Source organism: Suncus etruscus, chromosome X (genome assembly GCF_024139225.1).
Source record: "Suncus etruscus isolate mSunEtr1 chromosome X, mSunEtr1.pri.cur, whole genome shotgun sequence".
NCBI lineage: Eukaryota > Metazoa > Chordata > Mammalia > Eulipotyphla > Soricidae > Suncus > Suncus etruscus.
In genome coordinates this window covers 53,660,870-53,683,004 of record NC_064868.1, presented here as the reverse complement: position 1 = coordinate 53,683,004, position 22,135 = coordinate 53,660,870, and the positions used below count along the sequence as shown (strand labels likewise).

General features: G+C 47.3%; 2 protein-coding genes across 3 annotated transcripts in view; one reads left to right on the top strand and one right to left on the bottom strand.

The window, feature by feature from the left end:
• The window catches only part of PQBP1 (polyglutamine binding protein 1), a 143,816-nt gene that overhangs the window by 90,511 nt on the left and 31,170 nt on the right, over positions 1–22,135 (top strand). The gene's annotated exons all lie outside the window — the stretch shown is intronic.
• Positions 802–22,135, bottom strand: part of GRIPAP1 (GRIP1 associated protein 1) — a 44,453-nt gene continuing 23,119 nt past the window's right edge. Inside the window, exons 13-26 of the mRNA XM_049767209.1 lie at positions 21,862–21,954; positions 19,827–19,961; positions 18,516–18,611; positions 18,041–18,253; positions 17,828–17,941; positions 15,902–15,979; positions 15,685–15,780; positions 15,509–15,565; positions 15,304–15,403; positions 9,815–9,945; positions 4,273–4,395; positions 4,052–4,145; positions 2,835–2,989; positions 802–1,030 (exon numbers count right to left, since the gene is read on the bottom strand). Coding sequence (XP_049623166.1) covers positions 938–1,030; positions 2,835–2,989; positions 4,052–4,145; positions 4,273–4,395; positions 9,815–9,945; positions 15,304–15,403; positions 15,509–15,565; positions 15,685–15,780; positions 15,902–15,979; positions 17,828–17,941; positions 18,041–18,253; positions 18,516–18,611; positions 19,827–19,961; positions 21,862–21,954 — 1,578 coding nt within the window. The 3' untranslated portion in view covers positions 802–937. The remainder of the gene's footprint in view (positions 1,031–2,834; positions 2,990–4,051; positions 4,146–4,272; positions 4,396–9,814; positions 9,946–15,303; positions 15,404–15,508; positions 15,566–15,684; positions 15,781–15,901; positions 15,980–17,827; positions 17,942–18,040; positions 18,254–18,515; positions 18,612–19,826; positions 19,962–21,861; positions 21,955–22,135) is intronic.

Below are 22,135 nucleotides of genomic sequence, written 5' to 3'. Positions count from 1 at the left end.
CCTTTCACTTAACGGCCTGTGCACTCTTCTATACACTCCCAAATTCACCCTTCCCCTAATCTTCTCTCTACCCACTCCTCTATTCGACTGTCCTGTTCATCCAACTGTCCCGTCAGTCCAGCTTACCATTCATAAGTATCCATCTGTGCCACCTTCTAACTATTTAGCGATCAATCCATCCAACCATGTATCCATATATGATCCCATTTGTCCACTTGTCTACACCCCATCTACATCCACTTGCACACTTTATCTACAGATATATGTGCTCTGTTCATTTAAAGGACTGGTCCATAGAAACTGAGGACAGGCTGAGGGGCAGTGTGTATGTATAGCAATCAGAGCCCATTCTTCTCAAGCCAGAGAGTTCTTGTTTCACTGTGTCTCCCTCCCAGCACCCACACTGGCTAGAAAGAATGAACAGAGTCAGAAGATGGTAGACCTGATTGGCTAGATGATATTTTGGCTGTAAAGTCTCTCTCTCTCTCTCTAAAGTGTCTCTCTCTCTCTCTCTCTCTCTCACTCACACACACACACACACACACACACACGACTCTAGAATTCTGATGACAGATTGTGCACCACCCAACAGCCCCAGTTCCAAAATGCAGAGTAGCCAGGCTTCTGGACATAAATTAAAAAAATAAAAATAAAACCAAGAGATGGTCTCTGGGAGGAGAATTCATGCAGTGATGAAGGCAAGGTTCCAGGGAGCCAGGGCCAAGGAGGAGAAGAAATACCTGCCTAGAGTACTTTGTCAAGCGGCCTCTTCCCAAAGACAGGATAATTATTATCAGCCACTATTACTCCAAACCTTTAATGTCTAGTCTCCTGAACTCTATGATGGAGGTGCCATCCCTCAAGCACCCATTACAACCCATGGGAATGGTGTCCTAGGGAAGAGGGGGCTAATGGGGTAGATGCAGCCTGAAGGTCTTTAGCTGGCTTCTCCAGAGTCTAGATCTGGGTCCGGGGACCCCACACACTCCTTGCTGAGCCGCACAATTTCCTGGGACAGAACTTCCATGTCCTAAGAAACAAAGGAGCAGTCAGGGATCAGAGAAGGAGGCCGAAGTGGCATCCCCTCCCAGCCCACTTGCCAATGCCCAGTTCTGTCCTGTATGAAAAGAAAAGTGAAAGGGAGAGAAACTTCTAGTGTCCTAGTGTAGGTTGAGCTCAGGAAAAGGGATCAGGTGTAGCGAGCCTCTGGGGCAAAGCAGGTGTAGACCAGGTGAAGCATACCTATCCACTCTCCATTTCCTTTCCTACTCAGCTTGCTTCTGTGGGGGTGGGGGTAGGACTGGGTCTGCATCTTGTCTACTCTTCATGTGATTAGAGGATTATGACAGGAAGGAAAAATAGACATAGAGTGGACATGGGCACACAGAGGCAGACAAAAAATAGTTCAGAGGCTAGATAGAAAACACATAAACAGGGGCCGGCGAGGTGGCGCTAGAGGTAAGGTGTCTGCCTTGCAAGCGCTAGCCAAGGAAGGACCTCGGTTCGATTCCCCGGCGTCCCATATGGTCCCCCCAAGCCAGGGGCAATTTCTGAGCGCTTAGCCAGGAGTAACCCCTGAGCATCAAACGGGTGTGGCCTGAAAAACCAAAAAAAAAACAAAAAAACAAAAAACACATAAACACAGGCTTGAGTGATAAAACAGTGGGTAAGGCATTTGCCTTGCACACAGCCAACCCAGGTTCAATCCCCAGCATCCCAAAAGGTCCCCAGAGCCTGCCAGGAGTAACCCCTAAGAGTTGCCAGGTGTGACCCAAAATAAACAAACAAACAACAACAAAAACACAAATAGCCAGGTCTTTGGGTAGTGGGTCAAAGAGAGGGGGAACTCAGAGCCAGAATAATAATATAACAGGTAGGGCCCTTGCTTTGTACACGGTCGGCCCAGGTTTGATCTCCAACATTTCATATGACCCTCTAAGCAGAAAGCCAGGAGTTAAGTCCTGGGCACTGCTGGATGTGGCCTCAAACAAAAACAATACGCACAGGAAAAGGGGAGACTCATGAGTTAAACAGAGAGGAGTCCGCCTAAAATATATAGAAAGTGGGGCTGGAGAGATAGCATTGAGGTACAGCATTTGGCTTGCATGCTGAAGGACGGTGGTTTGAATCCTGGCAGCCCATATGGTCCTGAGCCTGCCAGGAGCAATTTCTGAGTATAGAGCCAGGAGTAACCCCTGAGTGCTGTTGGGTGTGGCCCAAAAACACCCAAAAATATAGAAAGTAAGGAGCCGGTATGGTGGCGCAAGCGGTAGGGCATCTGCCTTGCATGCGCTAACCTAGGACAGAGCAAATGGTTCGATCCCCCGGTATCTCCCATATGGTCCCTAAGTCACGAGTGATTTCTGAGAGTATAGCCAGGAGTAACCCCTGAGCATCACCGGGTGTGGCCCAAAAACAAAAAACAAAAACAAAATATATAGAAAGTAGGAGCCGGAGTGAGAACACAGTGGTAGGGCATTTGCCTTGCATACGGATGACCTGGGATAGATCCAGGTTTGATTCCTGGCATTCCATATGATCCTCTGAGCCTTCGAGGCGCGATTTCTGAGTGCAGAGTCAGGAGTAACTCCTGAGCATTGCCAGGTATGGCCCAAAAATTAAAAAAAAATTAAAAAAGGGAAATAGATGGATTGAAAGAGGGGTCAGATGGAGGAAAGGATGGAGAAAGAGCTGAAGACTGAACTGATCATGTGCAAGCTGAAGAGGGAGGAAGAGGCTGGTGAAAGAAAAATGCCAAATGGCCCAGGGGCTGTGGAGAAGGGTAGGCATGAGGATGGATGGATTAGAGGGGTAGGCCGAGCATTCACACTTACCTTGTGTAAGTGCATATTCTTGGTGAGCTGCTCTTCCAGCATGTTCTGGAGCTTCTTGTTCATCTCCCGAAGGTTCTCATCACCTGGCTTCACTAAGTCTCTTAGGACACTGCCTAGCCCACTGCGGTCAGTGTGGCCGGCGGCCATGGACACATCTGTAAAGAGTTAGCCTGAGAATCATCTCCTCAGCAGAGCCAGAAGAGAAATGGAGCGATTGAAAAGAGGGAAATTGATCCAGGGAAAGAGGAATGGAGATAGGTTGCAGGCCTGAGACCAGATGTTTGTTGTTTCGGTTTGGGGGCCATACCCAATTATGCTCAGGGGTTATTTTTGGTTTTACACACAAGGGTTACTTTTACTGGTGCTCAGGGGACCATATGGGATGCAAGAGATTGAACCCAGTTTGGTCGCATGCTAAGCAAACACCTTTCCCACTATTCTATTGCTCTGGATCCCAGGACCAGATGTTTCTGCCCTAGAAAACCCCCATAATTTACAACCCTAAGAACTCATTCACTCATGGAGCTGGATAAATGTAGCTGAGTGCATAGAGCAAAGTCAACTATGCTCATGGCACTTGCTAGTCTACATAAAGGGGGAAGATGTGAAGGGAAGGTGGTACAAGACAATCCATGATGGAACAGGGAAAGAATGAGGAGATGGGAGAGGGACAGGAAAGAGAGAACAATTAAGGACCCCTAATGAGAGAGGCATCCATAAAAGAGAATTTTCTGGGGGTTAGATAAGAGGTCAACCATGGGATCAAGGACACAAAGTTTGAGGAGAAGTGCTGAAAGGAACACCATGGGAAGGATGGAGACAGAGAAAAGAAGGACAGAGTACAACACTGGTCAAGAGGATAGGGGAAGATCCAGATCAGGGAGGAACTAAGACAAGAAAGGGAAGAGGGGAAAAAGGGGGAAAGGGGGGCTGAAATGACAGTACAGTGTTGCCTTGCATGCCTTGCCTTGCCTTGCATACAGCCAGTCTAAGTTCGATCCCTGGGACCCCATATGTTCCCCAAGCCTGCCATAAATGATTCCTGAGTTCAGAGCTACAAGTAAGCCCTGAGCATTGCCAGATGTGGCCAAAACAAAAAGGGAGAGAGAGAAAGGGAGAGAGAGAAAGGGAGAGAGAGAGAGAGAGAGAGAGAGAGAGAGAGAGAGAGAGAGAGAGAGAGAGAGAGAGAGAGAGAGAGAGAAGGAGGGAGCACTGACCGATCCGGCTGTCCATGACGTAAGTTTCGATGATGGCACTCTTTCGACACAGGTCCTCTGCCATGGAGGCGCTACTCACCTCCAGGTGTTTCACCTGTAGGGCATAGCAGCCCACCTCAGACCTCTCTGTGGCACAAAGTGAGAAGCCTAGAAGAGTTCCCTCATGCCCTCCCTCCATTTTGGACCAGAACATGCAGAGTGTACCAGAAACAAACCCACACCTTCTCCTCCAGCATCCATTTCTCCTGTTGTGTCTCTGCCAGGCGCTGGAAGAGCTCAGCCACTTCCTCATCAGAGAGTTCGGCTGGTCGAGGTGGCTGGGCCTGTGGGCTGCTAGATAAGGACTGAGAAAGGGGGAGTGAGATCAGCTTTATTTAGCACTACTACCCCCAGTTGAAATCGAGGCTTGAGAAGGAGAACCAGGCTGGGGATAAGGCACTGCAGCTGAGACTAGGGAACACTCTAAGACTTTTACTTCTCCATTTGCCTAAAGAAGGATAATGGGGAGGCTGGAGAGATAGCACAGAGGTAGGGTGTTTGCCTTGCACGAGGTTAACCCAGGACTGACAGTGGTTTGATTCCGGGCATCCCATATGGTCCCCTAAGCTTGCCAGGGGTGATTTCTGAGCACAGAGCCAGTAGTAACCCCTGAAACAAAAAAACAGGGTAATGAGGAACCAGAGAAATAGTAGAGGGGCCCCACCAGGAGTGATCCTTGAGTACAGAGCTAGGATTAAGAGCCACATTGCCAAGTGTGGTACAAAATACAAAACAAAAAAACAAAGAAGAGAGATAGGAACCTTAACATCATTATGACTAATTTGTTTGTTTGTTTTTGGGTCATAACCGGCAGCGCTCAGGGGTTACTCCTGGCTCTATGCTCAGAAATTGCTCCTGGCAGGCTCGGGGGACTATATAGGATGCCGAGATTCAAACCGCTGTCCGTCTGCATGCAAGGCAAATGCCCTACCTCCATGCTATCTCTCCAGCCCCTGCATTATGACTAATTGAGATGAAGAAGATTCTGTAATGAATAAAATTTAAACTTCCAATAAAGAGGGGCCAGAAACAGAGTTCTGCAGGAAAGATGCTTGTTTTGCACTTGACTGGCCTTGGTTCAATCCCTGGCACCTGTTTTTATCTCAAGAATCCTGCCAGGAGAGATTCTGAGAGCTAATAGTGTGGTGACAAAACCATACAAAAAATGCAAGTTTCTGATGATGAAGCAATAAAAAAATAAGTGAAATGGGAAAAGAACACTGGAAATATAAGACAGGTCAGAGAGCTAGTACAGGATTAAGGTATGGGTCTTGATATACCTGATTCGATTCCTGATATCACACTGTAACCCAGCATCGCTTCTTCTCTGAAGGCCCTTGAATATTTATAGGTTTGAACCAACGGGCCCTAAGTACACCATGTGGCCCTTTGTTATCCCTGGTAATGCAAGGTCTAAAACAGCATTGTGTCCTTGGGCCCTTGCATTGAATAGCCACCCTGTTGGCTGGGAATGGCCAGAAGAGGTACCTGAGCCTCCTTGAACATCACTAGAAACCCCCCCTGTAAAAAATGAGAGAGGAGTAGAGAGAGGGGGGGGTTGCAGTACATGATTATCACCCAGGAAACCCTGATTTGATCCTTGACACTGTATGGTCCACTCACAATGCCAAGATGTCCTGCAAGGATTGAGATGGGAGTAGTTTCCAAGCACTGCCAGTAAACCAAAAAATGAAATAAAGTAAAACAGAGTCAAGAAAAATATTTGGGAAAGGGGTTCGGCTGCACCCAGTGACGCACAGGGGTTATTCCTGGCTATGCTCTCAGAAATCGCTCCTGGCTTAGGGAACCATATGGGACGCTGGGGGATTGAACCGCAGTCTGTCCTAGGCTAGTGCGCTCAAGGTAGACACTGTACTGCTAGCGCCACCACTCCGACCCCAAGAAAAGTATTTTTTTTGGGGCCACACCCGGTGGTGCTCAGGGGTTACTCCTGGCTGTCTGCTCAGAAATAGCTCCTGCAGGCACGCGGACCATATGGCACACCGGGATTCGAACCAACCACCTTTGGTCCTGGATCGGCTGCTTGCAAGGCAAACGCCGCTGTGCTATCTCTCTCCGGGCCCCAAGAAAAGTATTTTATTTGTTTTGGGGTTTTTTTTGTTTGTTTGTTTTTGGGCCACACCCAGTGACGCTCAGGGGTTACTCCTGGCTATGCACTCAGAAGTCGCTCCTGGCTTGGGGGACCATATGGGACACCGGGGATCGAACAGCGATCTATCCAAGGTTAGCGCAGGCAAGGCAGGCACCTTACCTCTAGCGCCACTGCCCGGCCCCAAGAAAAGTATTTTAAAAGAGGAATCTAATTTCCAATTAACAGGAAAACCAAGGAGCTCGCCAAATGATACTACTAGGAAGGCAGCAGGAAAATCCAAAGGGTAATAGAAAACAAAGGTAGTAGGACATTTTCTGTAGGTCATATGGTTATCTTCTGGAGGTGAGTGTCAGGGAAAAAGGGACCACACTAGATTCAAGACACCAAAGGGTAGCTGGAGCAACAGTGCAGCAGGTAGGGCGTTTGCCTTGTATGCAGCCAATTTAGGTTAAATATCTGGCAACCCATATGGTTCTCTGAGCCACCCAGGAGTAATTATTGAATACAGCACCAGGACTAACCCCTGAACAATGCCAGGTGTAGTCCCCCACACTCAAAAAAAATAAGTCAAGGGCAGGGGCTCGAGAGTTACTAAAGTGGGCAAGGCACTTATTTTGCATGTGGCTAACCTGGGTAGTAACCCTAGCATTCCATATAGACCCCCGAGCTCTATGAAGAATGACTCCTGTGTAAGCCAAAAATTTAAAAAAAGGGGCCCGGAGAGATAGCACAATGGCGTTTGCCTTGCAAGCAGCCAATCCAGAACCAAAGGTGGTTGGTTCAAATCCTAGTGTCCCATATGGTCCCCCGTGCCTGCCAGGAGCTATTTCTGAGCAGACAGCTAGGAGTAACCCCTGAGCACTGCCAGATGTGGCCCAAAAACCAAAAGAAATTTAAAAAAAGATAACAAAGGGCTCTATAAAGCAACTAAATGCCACATGTGTACAAAAGCTGAAAATTAGTTTTCATTAAAAAAAACCAACAATCTGGGCTGGAGCAATAGCACAAATGTAGGGCATTTGCCTTGCATGTAGCTGATACAGGATGGATCTTGGTTTAATTCCCGGTGTCCCATATGATCCCCTGAACATCACAGGGTGTGGCCCCAAAACCAAAAACCAAAAAAGAAAATAAAAAATAATTTTAGCTGGGGGCCAGAGAGATAGCATGGAGGTAAGGTGTTTGCCTTGCATGCAGAAGGACGGTGGTTCGAATCCTGGCATCCCATATGGTCCCCTGAGCCAGCCAGGAGTGATTTCTGAGCGTAGAGCCAGGAGAAACCCCTGAGCGCTGCCGAGTTGACCCAAAAAAACAAAAACAAAAAAAATTTTAGGGGCCGGAGAAATAGCACAACGGCGTTTGCCTTGCAAGCAGCTGATCCAGGACCTAAGGTGGTTGGTTCAAATCCCAGCATTCCATATGGTCCCCCATGCCTGCCAGGGGCTATTTCTGAGCAGATAACCAGGAGTAACCCCTGAGCACTGCTGGATGTGGCACAACAACCAAAAAGAAAGCCAACTGTACAGTTATCCTGTGCAGTTTCTCCAGACCAAACAGTTATTTTTTTTATTTTTTGGACCACACCCGGTGACACTCAGGGGTTACTCCTGGCTATGCACTCGGAAATTGCTCTTGGCTTGGAGGACCATATAGGACCCCAGGAGATTGAACCGCAGTCCATCCTAGGCTAGTGCTAGTAAGACCACTGCTCCGGCCCCCAAACAGATATTTTAAGGCCATCTAGAGCAATTTGAAAAGGTAAAAATATGGGCCTGGAGAGATAGCACAGTGGCGTTTGCCTTGCAAGCAACCTATTCAGGACCAAAGGTGGTTGGTTCGAATCCCGGTGTCCCATATGGTCCCCGTGCCTGCCAGGAGCTATTTCTGAGCAGACAGCCAGGAGTAACTCCTGAGCAACTCCGGGTGTGGCCCAAAAACCAAAAAAAGGAAAGAAAAAGAAAAAAAAAGGTAAAATATTAGATGAGATGAGATGAGATGAGATGAGATGAGATGAGATGAGATAAAAAGAAACCAAATGATAAAGAGGGAACAATTGGAAAAAGGTATTTCTTTTTTGTTTTGTTTGTTTTTAAATATTACTGAGGTCAAAAAAGAATATGGAAGAGAATAAACAAAAGCCTTAGAACAGTGACATCTGCATGGTGAAAATAGAAAAAATTGGATTAAAATTATCTTGGCTATGGGGCCGAGGTGGTGGCACAAGTCCTAAGGAAGAGTCTGTCCTGTGCACGCTAGCCTAGGACGGACCATGGTTCCATCCCCCTGCATCCCATACGGTTCCCGAAGCCAGGAGTGATTTCTGAGTGCATAGCCAGGAGTAACACCTTAGCATCACCGGATGTGCCCCCCCCAAAAAAACAACCAAAAATAGTATAAAATTAGGCCAGAGAGATAGCATGGAGGTAGGGTCCTTGCCTTGCATGCAGAAGGACGGTGGTTCAAATCTTGGCATCCCGTATGGTCCCCTGAGCCTGCCAGGAGCATTTTCTGAGCACAAATCTAGGAGTAACCCCTAAGCGCTGCCAGGTATAACCCAAAAACAAAACAAAAAGTATAAAATTATCTTGGCTGGAGAGAGAGTACAGGAGATAAGGTGTTTGCCAGGTATGCAGCTGACCCAGTTTGAATCCCCCATCATGCCAAATGGTCTCCCAAGCACTTCTAAGAATAATTCTTTTCTGTTTGTTTTGTTTTGTTTTGTTTTGGGGTCATACCCGGCAGCACTCAGGGGTTACTCCTAGCTCTATGCTCAGAAATCGCTCCTGGCAGGCTCGGGGGACCATATGGGATGCCGGGATTTGAACCACCGTCCTTCTGCATGCAAAGCAAAAGGCCTACCTTCATGCTATTTCTCTAGCCCTAAGAACAATTCTTTGTTTTTTTTTTTTTTGGGGGTTTTGGGCCACACCCATTTGATGCTCAGGGGTTACTCCTGGCTATGTGCTCAGAAGTTGCTCCTGGCTTGGGGGACCATATGGGACGCCGGGGGATCGAACCGCGGTCCGTCCAAGGCTAGCGCAGGCAAGGCAGGCACCTTACCTTCAGCGCCACCGCCCGGCCCCCGTAAGAACAATTCTTGAGTGCAGAATCAGGAGTAACCCTTGAGCCTGCTGGGTGTGGCCCCAAAACAAAAAATATGATCATTAGCAGTTGGAATCAAGGACTTCCTTCATGGATAATGCATTGGAATCATATGTCACCAGAAAAAGGAGAATTGGCTCAGATAATGAAACTTAGGGTCAGAAAGAGTAATTAGCCCTTTGTCCATTTAGCAATCTGAATTCAAGTTAGTAAACTTTGGTGAAAAGCTGATAAGCAAGGAGCTTGAGAGATAACATGATGGTTATGGCACTTGACTTGCACACAACTGACACTGGTTTGATCCCTGGTTCCATATATGGTCCCTCAAGCACTGACAGGAATGATCCCTCATCTATGAACCAGGAGTATCGCTGAACACTGCCAGGTATGGTCTAATTCCTCCACTCAAAAAATAGAAATTGACAATGATAATGGTGGAGCAGTAGAGAAGAGGGTGCCATAGATTTGGGCAGGAAAAGCTGGGGTGTGGGCTCTTGTATGCCCCTTACCCTGGCAGGAACAGCTGAGCTCTCCTTCTCTCGCAAGATATCCCGGTAGCTGAAGGAAGACACGCTACTACTGTCCCCTGTCTGGGTCCGGCTTGGGGAGTGCATCTCTGAGAGAACCAGCTCCTCAAGGCCTGGGAAAAGAGGAAAGAAAAACCTGAGTCTCAGTCTCCTAGGGTCCCAGGGTATCAACTGGCAGAAAGAGGCAGAAACAGATTTGACTGAGATAGATTTGGCAGAGATAGGGGCCAGGGGCAAGGTGGAGCCAAAAGGATGAAAGGCAGAGCCTGAAACAGAAAAGAATCTGCCTTAAAACAAACACACAGGAGCCGGGCAGTGGCGCTAGAGGTAAGGTGCCTGTCTTGCCTGCGCTAGCCTAGGACGGACCGCGGTTTGATCCCCTGGCGTCCCATATGGTCCCCCAAGCCAGGAGCGACTTCTGAGCCCATAGCCAGGAGTAATCCCTGAGTGTCACCGGGTGTGGCCCAAAAACAAAAAACAAAACAAAAAAAAAACCAAACACAAAATAAAAGAGAAATGGAGTTGAAGAGACTGGGAGAAAGATGGTACTGTGGTACTTTCCTACTCTAAGCTTCTATAGAATTCCTTTCTCCAGCCCTTAATTTATTCATTCATTCATTCATTCATTCATTCAGTGCTCAGGGGCTACTGCTGGCTCTGCACTCAAAAATTAGCCCTAGTAGGCTTGGAGGACTGCCACACATACATAAACTTTTAGGGGAACTCAGCCCACCAGATGTATCCTCAAATTTTCCTGGTGGGGAGAACTGAAATTACCCCCACGGGGTTCCTCAAAAGGCCTGCCGTGCACACCTTTTTCCCCTGCATGGATGGTTGAGGAATTTCTTAACAGATGCTTGGCATTACATTTTCAGTCATTATTTGGCTTCTCTCCTTTGTAAATCTCAGGCAAAATTGTGGCCTCTATCAAATAATTTGGCTTAGAAATTTCAGCACCAAAGATTACTAAGAGAACCCTTTTTCTAGATATTATTTAGAACCTATAAGTTAAGACAATGTTTTTTCTCTTTCAAATATGTCCTTTGTAGCTGCAGTTTCTGGTGATCAAGAGCGAAGCCAGAGAGCAGACCCCTGGGCTATTGACTCCCTTTTGAAAAAGGGAACCACACCTAACCACAATTTAGGGCTATTGGCTCCTTCCTTTACTTGACCTCTAAAACAATAGAGTTCAGCCCAGGTAGATGAAGTTTCTAGATATTTCCTACTTCCTCCTAATCCTGATTTTGCATTAGAAGTAAACTTGCGAAGAGTTGCCTTGAATTGCCTTAGAATTTTTACAGGCACACCCATAGTTTAGGTATAGTTACTGTTGTACTTTGCTTTGTGATTATAATCACCTGTGACTTCACCTGTGACTGGCTTACCCCTAAAAAAACTCCATTTGGAAAATAAACTTGGTCTCACTCCTGCCAGGAAAACGTGTTAACCCCACATTCTCTGTGTGTGGTTTTATTATTTTATATTTCATATTTCGCCGTCCGTGCAACCCACTCTCCCTAAAATGGATTCAACGAAATCTCATTGATGGCTGTAAGACAGAAGCCGCCTACAGCAGGGGACCTCATGGGTTGCCAGGATTTTAAGCAGGGTCAGCCGCATGCAAGGCAAAACACCCTACCTGTAGTGCTATCTCTCTAAAACCCCAGCCCCAATTTATTTTTCTTTTTATTTAGTCACTATGAATGACCATTATTTATTATTGGGTTTCAGGCATACAATGTTGCAACACCAATCCCTTCACCAGTGTCCACTTTCCTCCACCAATCACCCCAGTTTCTCTCCCTCTCACCAGTTAGCCTCTATGACAGGCACTTTTTATTGGGCCACACACAGTGATGCTCAGGGGTTGCTTCTGGCTCTATCCTTAGGAATCACTCCTAGTGGGCTTTGGGACCACATAAGATGCTGGGGATTGAACCCAGATCAGCCATGTGCAACACAAGTGCTCACGCACTGTACTATTGCTCTGGCACCAACGGAAGGCATTTAAAAAAAATTAAGTACTGTAGATTGTAGTTACTGCTACTAATAGGTTTTCATGCTTAACACTTTACCTCCTTCTAGTACTTCCATCTTCTCCAGGGTGACCACCACTTTTCTCCATCATTCTCTTCCCTACCTGTTGCCTTCCACCAGTGACAAGTCTCCTACTGAACACCAGTTCTCAGACACATTACTTTATCCCTTCTCATATTCCTTGAATGTTTTACTTCCAACTTTAAAAAGAGATGTCATTGTGGACATGCTCAGACTTGGAATCAGAAGACAGAAAGGTAAAGTGCGGGCCCGGAGAGATAGCACAGCGGCGATTGCCTTGCAAGCAGCCGATCCAGGACCAAAGGTGGTTGATTCGAATCCCGGTGTCCCATATGGTCCCCCGTGCCTGCCAGGAGCTATTTCTGAGTAGACAGCCAGGAGTAACCCCTGAGCACCGCTGGGTGTGGCAGAAAGAAAAGAAAAAAAAGAAAAGAAAAGAAAAGAAAAGAAAAGAAAAGAAAAGAAAAGAAAAGAAAAAAAGAAAGAGAGAAAGAGAGAAAGAGAGAAAGAAAGAGAGAAAGAGAGAGAGAGGGAGGGAGGGAGGGAGGGAGAGGGGAAGGGAAGGGAAGGGAAGGGAGAGGGGAAGGGAGAGGGGAAGGGAAGGGAGGGGAAGGGAAGGGAAGGGAAGGGAGAGGGGAAGGGAGAGGGGAAGGGATGGGAGAGGGGAAGGGAAGGGAGAGGGGAAGGGAGAGGGGAAGGGAAGGGAGGGGAAGGGAGAGGGGAAGGGAGGGGAAGGGAAGGGAGAGGGGAAGGGAGAGGGGAAGGGAAGGGAGGGGAAGGGAGGGGAAGGGAAGGGAGAGGGGAAGGGAGAGGGGAAGGGAAGGGAGAAGGGAAGGGAAGGGAGGGGAAGGGAAGGGAGAAGGGAAGGGAAGGGAGGGGAAGGGAAGGGAGAGGGGAAGGGAGGGGAAGGGAAGGGAGAGGGGAAGGGAGAGGGGAAGGGAAGGGAAGGGAGGGGAAGGGAAGGGGAGGGGAGGGAAGGGGAAGGGAGGGAAGGGGAAGGGAAGGGAGGGGAGGGGAGGGGAGGGGAGGGAAGGGAAGGGGGAAGAAAGAAAGAAAGAAAGAAAAGAAAGAAAGAAAGAAAGAAAGACAGAAAGAAAGAAAGAAAGAAAGAAAGAAAGAAAGAAAGAAAGAAAGAAAGAAATAAAGAAAGAAAGAAAGAAAGAAAGAAAGAAAGAAAGAAAGAAAGAAAGAAAGAAAGAAAGAAAGAAAGAAAGAAAGAAAGAAAGAAAGAAAGAAAGAAAGAAAAGAAAGAAAGAAAGAAAAGAAAGAAAGAAAGAAAGAAAGAAAGAAAGAAAGAAAGAAAGAAAGAAAGAAAGAAAGAAAGAAAGAAAGAAAGAAAGAAAGAAAGAAAGAGAAGAGAAGAGAAGAAAGAGAAGAGAAGGAAGAAAGAGAAGAAAGAGAAGGAAGGAAGGAAGGAAGGAAGGAAGGAAGGAAGGAAGGAAGGAAGGAAGGAAGGAAGGAAGGAAGGAAGGAAGGAAGGAAGGAAGGAAGGAAGGAAAGAAAGGAAAGAAAGAAAGAAAGAAAGAAAGAAAGAAAGAAAGAAAGAAAGAAAGAAAGAAAGAAAGAAAGAAAGAAAGAAAGAAAGAAAGAAAGAAAGAAAGAAGAAAGAAAGAAAGAAAGAAAGAAAGAAAGAAAGAAAGAAAGAAAGAAAGAAAGAAAGAAAGAAAGAAAGAAAGAAAGAAAGAAAGAAAGAAAGAAAGAAAGAAAGAAAGAAAGAAAGAAAGAAAGAAAGAAAGAAAGAAAGAAAGAAAGAAAGAAAGGTAAAGTGCATGGGCACAGCCACAAGCAGAGAGAGATCCCAGACACACAGCTGAAGAACAGAGAGCTTGGGTGAAACAGAGGAAAAAAAAAAGAAATGAAGACAGACTCTAGTAGCCAAGTACCTCTAGCTCACATTGTTTATTGATTCCTATACTAACCTATAACCAAATGGAAACAGAACGCCTAATTTACAAAGGTTACTTCTGATGGGAGAATCTAGCTGAGACACTGATTTGGTAGGAGATATAACAATTTTAACTTGTCAAGAGGGTCAAGGGGCCAGAGTGATAGTACAGTGGTAGGGTATTTGCCTTACATGCGGCGGATACGGGATGGACCTGGGATCGATAACCAGCATCCCACATGGTTGCCTGAGCCTGTCAGGAGCAATTTCTGATCTCAGAGCCAGGAGTAACCCCTGAGCACTTTCAGGTGTGGCCCAAAATTCAAAAATATAAAAAAATAAAGAAGAGGGTCAAGAGAGCAGGTTTTTGTTTGTTTTGAGGGGCCACATTCAGCAGCTTTCAGGGCTTAGTCCTGATTCTATGCTCTGGGATCATTTCTTGGTCATGGTCAAGGGACCAAGCAGTGCTGGGGATCAAATTTTAGTCAACCATGTGGAAGTCCTTAACTCCTGAATTTAGTTTTTCGTTCCTTCTCCATTGTCCTCCACTTCCCTTTCCTCCCTTCCACCCGTCCTCCCTCCATCCCTTCCTCACATCCAGCATTGTTGCAGGAAGGCTACTCCAGGAATGGTGCTTGGCTGACCATGTGCTGCTAATGATGGAACCCAAGTCTCTTGTATTCAAAGCATGAACTCAGTCCAGTGAGCTATCTTTACAGTCCTTTATTTTCTTAAGTTTAATTTTTTGTTTTCTTGGGGGGCACAGCTAACAGTGCCAAGGAATTACTCCTGATGAGTCAGGAATAAAATCCAGATGGGCTGCATGCAAAGTAAGGGCCCTATCTGCTGTACTGTTGCTTTAGCCCTAACATATCTTTTTTTTGGGGGGGGGTTTAGGGTCACACCCGGCGGTGCTCAGGGGTTACTCCTGGCTGTCTGCTCAGAAATAGCTCCTGGCAGGCACGGGGGACCATATGGGACACCGGGATTCGAACCAACCACCTTTGGTCCTGGATTGGCTGCTTGCAAGGCAAACGCCGCTGAGCTATCTCTCCGGGCCCTGCCCTAACATATCTTAATACCATAATGCTGCAGCCAGACTACAGGTTTCCCTTGCTTAGCTGGAAGCTCCTGGAAGATAAGGTGGGGTTCTTATTAGGGTCCCTGGACTATCCACATTTATAGAATGAGAGAATGGGCACAAACACTTAAGGACAACAGGTTAATGTGAGTGTGTGTGTGTGAATGAGTGTGCGTGTGTGCGCATTTGAGTGGGGCTGAGAAAGCAAAGATAAGACAGGCACAAAGAGGCAGACATATAAAAATACAGAAGGAAGAAGAGGGAAGAAAAAAGGAGAATGAGACTAAATGAGTAGGAGAAAGGCAGAGCAAGAGAGAAAGAGACAATAAAAAAGGAGACATAAAGGGAAGAGAGAGTTTGTGTGCACACAAGTAAAAAGTGGCAGAATACAAACACAAAGAAAAAGGAAAATTGCGAGTGTGAAGGGAAGGGTGTGCAGGCCCTCACCAGATCGGCTCTTGGTGTTGGTGAGAATTTCCTGCAGCCTCTCCTGCAGCTTGTCTGCCCGTTTCCGCTCTAGGTGCAACTGCCTCTTGAGATCTTTGAGCTGTGTGATAGGAGGGAACAAGGGTCAAGTCAAAGGTGGGAGAACAGGAGTTGCTGAAATTCATTGGACCCCTGGAAAAAGGAGGTGTGTGCCCCTCAAGCATACCGCAGCACTGCCCTTCTTTTCGATGATTCGCTGCCCATCCACTGTGTCCTTTACTTCCTGGAAGAAAGGGAGAAAGCGTGACTGGTGGTACTAGGAAGGCAGAGCCATATTCCTACCTGCACAGCACAATCAGGCCAGGCTGTCTGGGAAGTGGGAAACACCAGGGTACCAATGACCTGCTTCAGGGTGCTGATGGTTTTCAGATGGCAGTCCCGCTCCTCCTGGGCCTGCAGGAGTTCATCCCGCACACCCTGAAGCTCTTCCTCTTTGCTCTGCAAAGCAAAGGGCATTTAAGTTATTACCAGGCAAACCCTTCGTCCTCCCCCACAGGGCCTCTCCTATACTGGTCCCAGTCACTGTCTGCACAGATCAAAGCCCTTGGGCTGGAGGTACCTTCAGTTCCACGGCATGCTGTTGCTGACACTGCTGGAGGGCCTCATCTTGGTTCTGCTGCTGCTGCTGCAGCGATTCCTGAAAGATAAGGACCAGGTCTTGAAGGCCCAGCCACCTCCCCACAAGGATTCTAGAGTCAGGGAAAGGAAAGAGGAACTCTAGGGGAGAGCTAAAGGTGCAAAGATAACATACCTACCATAGTAAGAAACACTGGCAGCCTGCCTGGTCCTTTCCCAATACTGATCAACATGCTTATAGATGTTTTATTTATTTGTTTGGATTGGGGGCCATACCCGGCAGTGCTCCAGGCTTATTTCTGGCTCTGCTCTCAGGGATCATACCTGGTGGGATTTGTGGGATTCTTAAGGTGCTGAAATCAAACCCTGTGTTTGATTTCAGCTATGTGCAAGGTCAGTACTTCACCCAATGTACTATTTCTCTAGCCCTTTCCGTTTCATCTTACAAAACACAGGTATGCCTGCTGCGTGCCAGGATTAGGGTGAATATTGCAAATATTCAGTCATCCTCCACTAACACCACAACAGCAGCTACTATTGTTTCTCCTGGTCACTGATGCTGAGGCCAAGAGGTCAGTTAACTTGCACAAGGTCACATAACAGAAAGTAACTAGGCCAGGATTTAAACCCAGGAAGCCATTGGCCCCAGAAACTGTTGCTCTTCACTACCTACACAGCACTGTCCCTTATGCACTATCTGGAGTCTTCCCAAAAATGGCAGTATAGGGGCCGGAGAGATAGCGTGGAGGTAAAGTGTTTGCCTTTCATGCAGGAGGTCATCGGTTCGAATCCCGGCGTCCCATATGGTCCCCCGTGCCTGCCAGGAGCAATTTCTGAGCCTGGAGCCAGGAATAACCCCTGAGCACTGCCTGGTGTGACCCAAAAAAAAAAAAATGGCAGTATAGTTCATATGATTCTTGTTTGAGGTCCATAGAAAGAAAGAGAGACTGAGACAAAGAGTGCACTCAGTAGGCTGAGTGCATGCTTCACATGCAAAAGGTCCAAGTTAGACCCCCCACTACCACAGGGTCTCCCAAGCTTTACCAGAAGTAACCACCAAGCACTGAGATAGATATGGAATGAATCAAAACACTGAACCAAAAGAACCCCATCCAAATGGCACATATGCTTTTCTGCTTGGTTGCTGCCTACCCGGTGTAAGCCTCCCACTATAGGGTTGCTATTGGGGGGGGCTGTGGGGATCCCCTCAAGTTAACAGCATCAAGTTAACAGCATCTCAGAAAGCTCCAGTGCCCAGGTTCAGAGCAATAGTACAATAGGTAGGGTTGTACCTTACACATAGCACACCTGGATTCAATCCCTGGTACCACATATGGTTCCCCCTGCCAGCCAAGAGTAACTTTTTGTTTTGTTTTTGGTCACACCTGGTGGTGCTCCGGGGTTACTCCTGGCTCTGCGCTCAGAGGTCATTCCTGTCAGGTTCAGGGGACCATATGGGATGCTGGGATTCGAACTGGGGTCTGTCCTGTATTGGCTGTGTGCAACACAAATGCCTTACCACTGTGCTATCACTTTGGTCCCCAAGAGTAACTTCTTCTTTTTTTTTTTTTTTTGGTTTTTGGGCCATACCCAGCATTGCTCAGGGGTTACTCCTGGCTGTCTACTCAAAAATAGCTCCTGGCAGGCACATGGGGACCATACGGGACACCGGGATTCGAACCAACCACCTTTGGTCCTGGATCAGCTGCTTGCAAGGCAAACGCCGCTGTGCTATCTCTCCGGGCCCCAAGAGTAACTTCTAAGTATAAAGCCAAGAGTAACCCCTGAACATTGCCCAATGTGACCCTCCAAAAAAAGAAAGTTTCAGATCCTGACTCTGGAATGACTGGGTGACTTGGGTACCCCACTACTTCCATTCTGTCTCTACACTTGAGCAGTACTGACTCACCTCAGCCTCCTTCAAGCGTCGTTCAAACCAGCCCTTCGCACCATCCATAGAGTGAACCTGAGCTTGCAGCTCTTCCACTGTCTGCCGAAGGGTCTCTAGCTCCAGTGTTCGCACCTGGGAAACAGCAGTGCCCAGTGGGCCAGGTAGCAGGAGGACCAGGGCTTGCTCTCACACTATACCTGGCTTATCAGCCATGCTATGCCCCTCACCTACCTTCTCTTCTCGAATTTGTCCACGGAGCTCCTCCTCCTGCCGTTTTTTGTCTTCATGTAATTCCCGGAGTTCACGTTCATAGCGGGCACGTACCGCCAGCAGCTCCTTCTCATGTTGAAGCCGGACTGTTCCCAGCTCTTCCTTGTGCTGGGATTTCTCCTGCAATGTCTCCATGGCCAGCTCATCAAGCATGGCCTTACGCTTCTCAGCACTCTGCAAGGTGGGAAGCAAGGGAAGCATTAGACGGCAGTCAACCTCCTACCCCCTACACCAAACCACCCAATCCCTATACCTATGTAACAGGCAACATTTCACTTCCTCCTCTACCCATCAAACAGACTATGTTATTCAGCCATCTGCATGGAACTAGTCTCTTCCTAGTATTTCTGCTTCAGTTGTGCTTCCGCCATAACATGCTCAAGCACAACCAGACAAGACTGTCCTTCCCTCCACAATCCACCCTGGGGTGACATACCTTCCGAGCCTCCTGTAGTTCCTGGGTCAACTGCTCTTTCTCCTGCCCAATTTCTTGAAGTTGTTCCAGAAGCCGATTATTGGCTCGTAATGATTCCTAATAGAGGAGATAAGAAGGGAAGTTTGATAGAGTCCTAGGTAGGGCTAGTCATTAGGGCTTTTCTGGTGCCAGAAACAGGCCAAACAGAGCAAACATGGTCAGTTGTGGGCTGAGAAGACAGCCCAAAGAAACAAGTGGCTGACTTGCATACATAGGGTCCTGGGTTCAATCACCAGTACCACATGGCTTACCAAGAACCAATGGCTTACCAAGCCCTGGTAACCCCCCAAATTGCTGGGGCGGTCCCCTTCCTACACATACACAAAGTAAACTAAAAAGAATAAAAGTTACTTCCTGATCTTCAGTCTCCCTTAATTTCCCAACAACATAGTTTGAAAAAAAAACTGTTGTTTGTGGGCCACACCTAGTGATGCTCAAGACTAACTCCTGGCTATGTACTCAGGAATCATCACTGCCAGTGCTCTGAGGTTCACATGGTAAGCCAAGGATCAAAACCAGGTCGGCCATGTGAAGGCAAGTACCCTACCCACTGTACTTTTGCTCCAGCACTAGCCTAACAACAGACTTTGAAGTTGAACACATTTCCCTTGCTGCAATTAAGTCTAGCCATAAGGAATAGGGCAGTCTGCTGCCTTTCCCCTTCCAGAGGAGAGGGAGGAGAAACATGATCAAAGAGCAGTGTGAGCAATAGTTTTTGGAACCAAGGGAGAAGTCTTGTGCTGAAGGTGGCAGAAGAGCTATGGAGACAGAAGCTGGGTCACTAGCAATAGGAAAATCATCGCTCCATCACTGGACAAAAAAACCTTCCTAGACTCTGACATAAGAGAACAGTACTTCCATCTGCCTCATTCCACTGTTGTTTTCAATACACTGTTCCTGTTATGGAATCAGAATGGGTATTCTCCCTAATTCAATCAAGAAGCTCAATCCGAGGTCTGGAGCTCCAGTACAGAGAGTAGGGCATTTTCCTTGCATGTAGTCAACCCACATTTGATCCTCAGAATTCCATATGGCCTCCTAAGTCCAACAAAAATAAGACCTGAATATCTCTGGGTATGGCCTCAAAAGCAAAAACAAATTCTCAAGTCCAGTGAAATGACATGAATTAGTCTAGGAAAAAGAAGCTAAAATGTTTGAGAATCTGACTGACCCCAAGCCTGCTGACTCCATAGACTTCTTGCTATACCTCCTGGATCACTCTCTTGAGCTAGTCCATGAGCAGTAAAAAGACAGGTTGGAGCTAGAGATCACCTGGAGCTGGGAGTTGAGGTCATCTTTCTGTCCCATGAGGTCCTCATACTCAGTCTGCTGCTGCTGCAACTCAGTTGTGAGCCCAGTAGTCTGTTCCCGAAGCATAGTTAATTCTTGGGTCTTTGATGACTGGATCTGGAGAAAGTGGCAATGATGGAAAATGAAGAGAAAGGGGTCAAAAGCTAATTAATGAGAGCCTACCAGTTCCAGGGAAGCCAGGCTAGAGGTGGAAAGAAACCCAGGAGAAGAGAGGATATTTCAAAGTGATGGGAAAAAACAGTGAGAAAGAAATCAATAGGAGAGTGTATAAATGTGGTCATTCATACAATGGAATACTACACAGAGAGAAGAAAATAAAGCAGTGCTACATGTGTATACCTCACAGAGATAATACTACAGAGTAGAAGGCCAGCACCAAAAATGAGTATTGGGGGCCGGAGAGATAGCATGGAGGTAAGGCATTTGCCTTTCATGCAGGAGGTCATTGGTTCGAATCCCGGCATCCCATACGGTCTCCCATGCCTGCCAGGAGCAATTTCTGAGCCTGGAGCCAGGAATAACACCTGAGCACTGCTGGGTGTGACCCAAAAACCACAAAAAAAATGAGTATTGAGGATGGAGCGATAGTACAGCAGTCAGCCTTTGCCTTGCACAATTCTGGTTTGCCAGAATTCTGGTTCAATTTCTGAAATTTCATATGAACCACCGAGTACCACCAGGATTAATTCCTGAGTTTGAAGACAGGAGTAACCCCTGAGCATTGCTGGTTATGGAGCCCCCAAAATATGAGTATCTCTTCTACTTATAGGAAATTCAAGAATCAGCAAAATTAACCTACATTAGCTGCTGTCATAACCATTCCACTGCATGTAATAAGCCTTAGAGGGATGGTTATTTCTGTGCAAGCATTGTCTGGGGAGAGGTAAAGGAAGCTTTTAGGATATGAAAATGCTTTGTGGGAGGGCCCGGAGAGATAGCACAGCGGCGTTTGCCTTGCAAGCAGCCGATCCAGGACCAAAGGTGGTTGGTTGGAATCCCGGTGTCCCATATGGTCCCCAGTGCCTGCCAGGAGCTGTTTCTGAGCAGACAGTCAGGAGTATTTCTGAGCACTGCCGGGTGTGGCCCAAAAACCCCCCAAAAAATGCTTCGTGGGGCTGGAGAGGTAGCACAGTGGTAGGGCGTTTGCCTTGCATGCAGCCAATCCAGGAACGGAGGGTGATTCAAATCCTGGCATCCCATATGGTCCCCCATGCCTGCCAGGAGCAATTTCTGACTGCAGAGCCAGAGGTAATACCTGAGTGCTGCTGGTTTGGCCCAAAAACCAAAAAAAAGAATGAGATAAATAGGGACCGGAGAGAAGAGATAGCACAGTGGTAGGGCATTTGCCTTGCACACAATCAATACAGGACAGACCCCCGTTCAATTCCCAGTATCCCATATGGTCCCCCAAGCCAGTCAGGAGCAATTTCTGACTACAGAGCCAGGAGTAACCCCTGAGTGCCGCTGGGTATGACTCAAAAACCAAAAAGCAAAAAAAAAAGTAAAGAAAATGCTTTGTATTTTGAGTTTGCTGGTGACTACATAGAGAGAGGTGGATGACAGACACATAGAGGGATGCATGATTCACTAAGTGGTAAGAGAAGATCAGGACATTTCTTAGAAACTTGAAGGGGAAGAGAAGCAGAGATGAATGCCAGAGAAAATGGGGAAAATCCAGCAAGAGATGAGAGTGAAACAGAAATGGAGGCAAGACTGGAGAAATAACTCATATGGCTATAGCTCATGCTTTGCATGCGGGAGGCCTTGGGCTTGATACTCAGCCAGTCAAGGTCCCCTAAGAACACCTGCAATGACCCCTGAGCAATAATCCAGGAATAACCCCCAAGCATGGCTAGATATAGCTCCCAACCAAATAAAACAAAAACAAAACAGAAAACGTAGCAGGATGAGCACAAAGCCAGACCAGTGTGCCCTGCTACAGCCTGGCGTTGGGAACCTGGGGAGAGCTAAGCGAGGGCTCCCAGGCATCCAATACCTGTTCCAGGGCAGCCAGACTGGTCCTCAAGGCATTGTTCTCAGCCAACAGCCCTTCCACCTGTTCCTGAGCATCTGCACTCCGCATGGACACCTGTTCCCCCACCCATACACACACCAAGTGAGAGTAGATCCACCATTAAGGACGTACTTGCATCTAAGAAAAAGAAGCCACAGCCACAGGCAAGCCTTGTGCCCACCAAGACCCAAGGAGCGGGCCTACTAAGACTAGGTCATTGGACCTACTTTAATCACAACCCCTCTCTGTCTGTTCC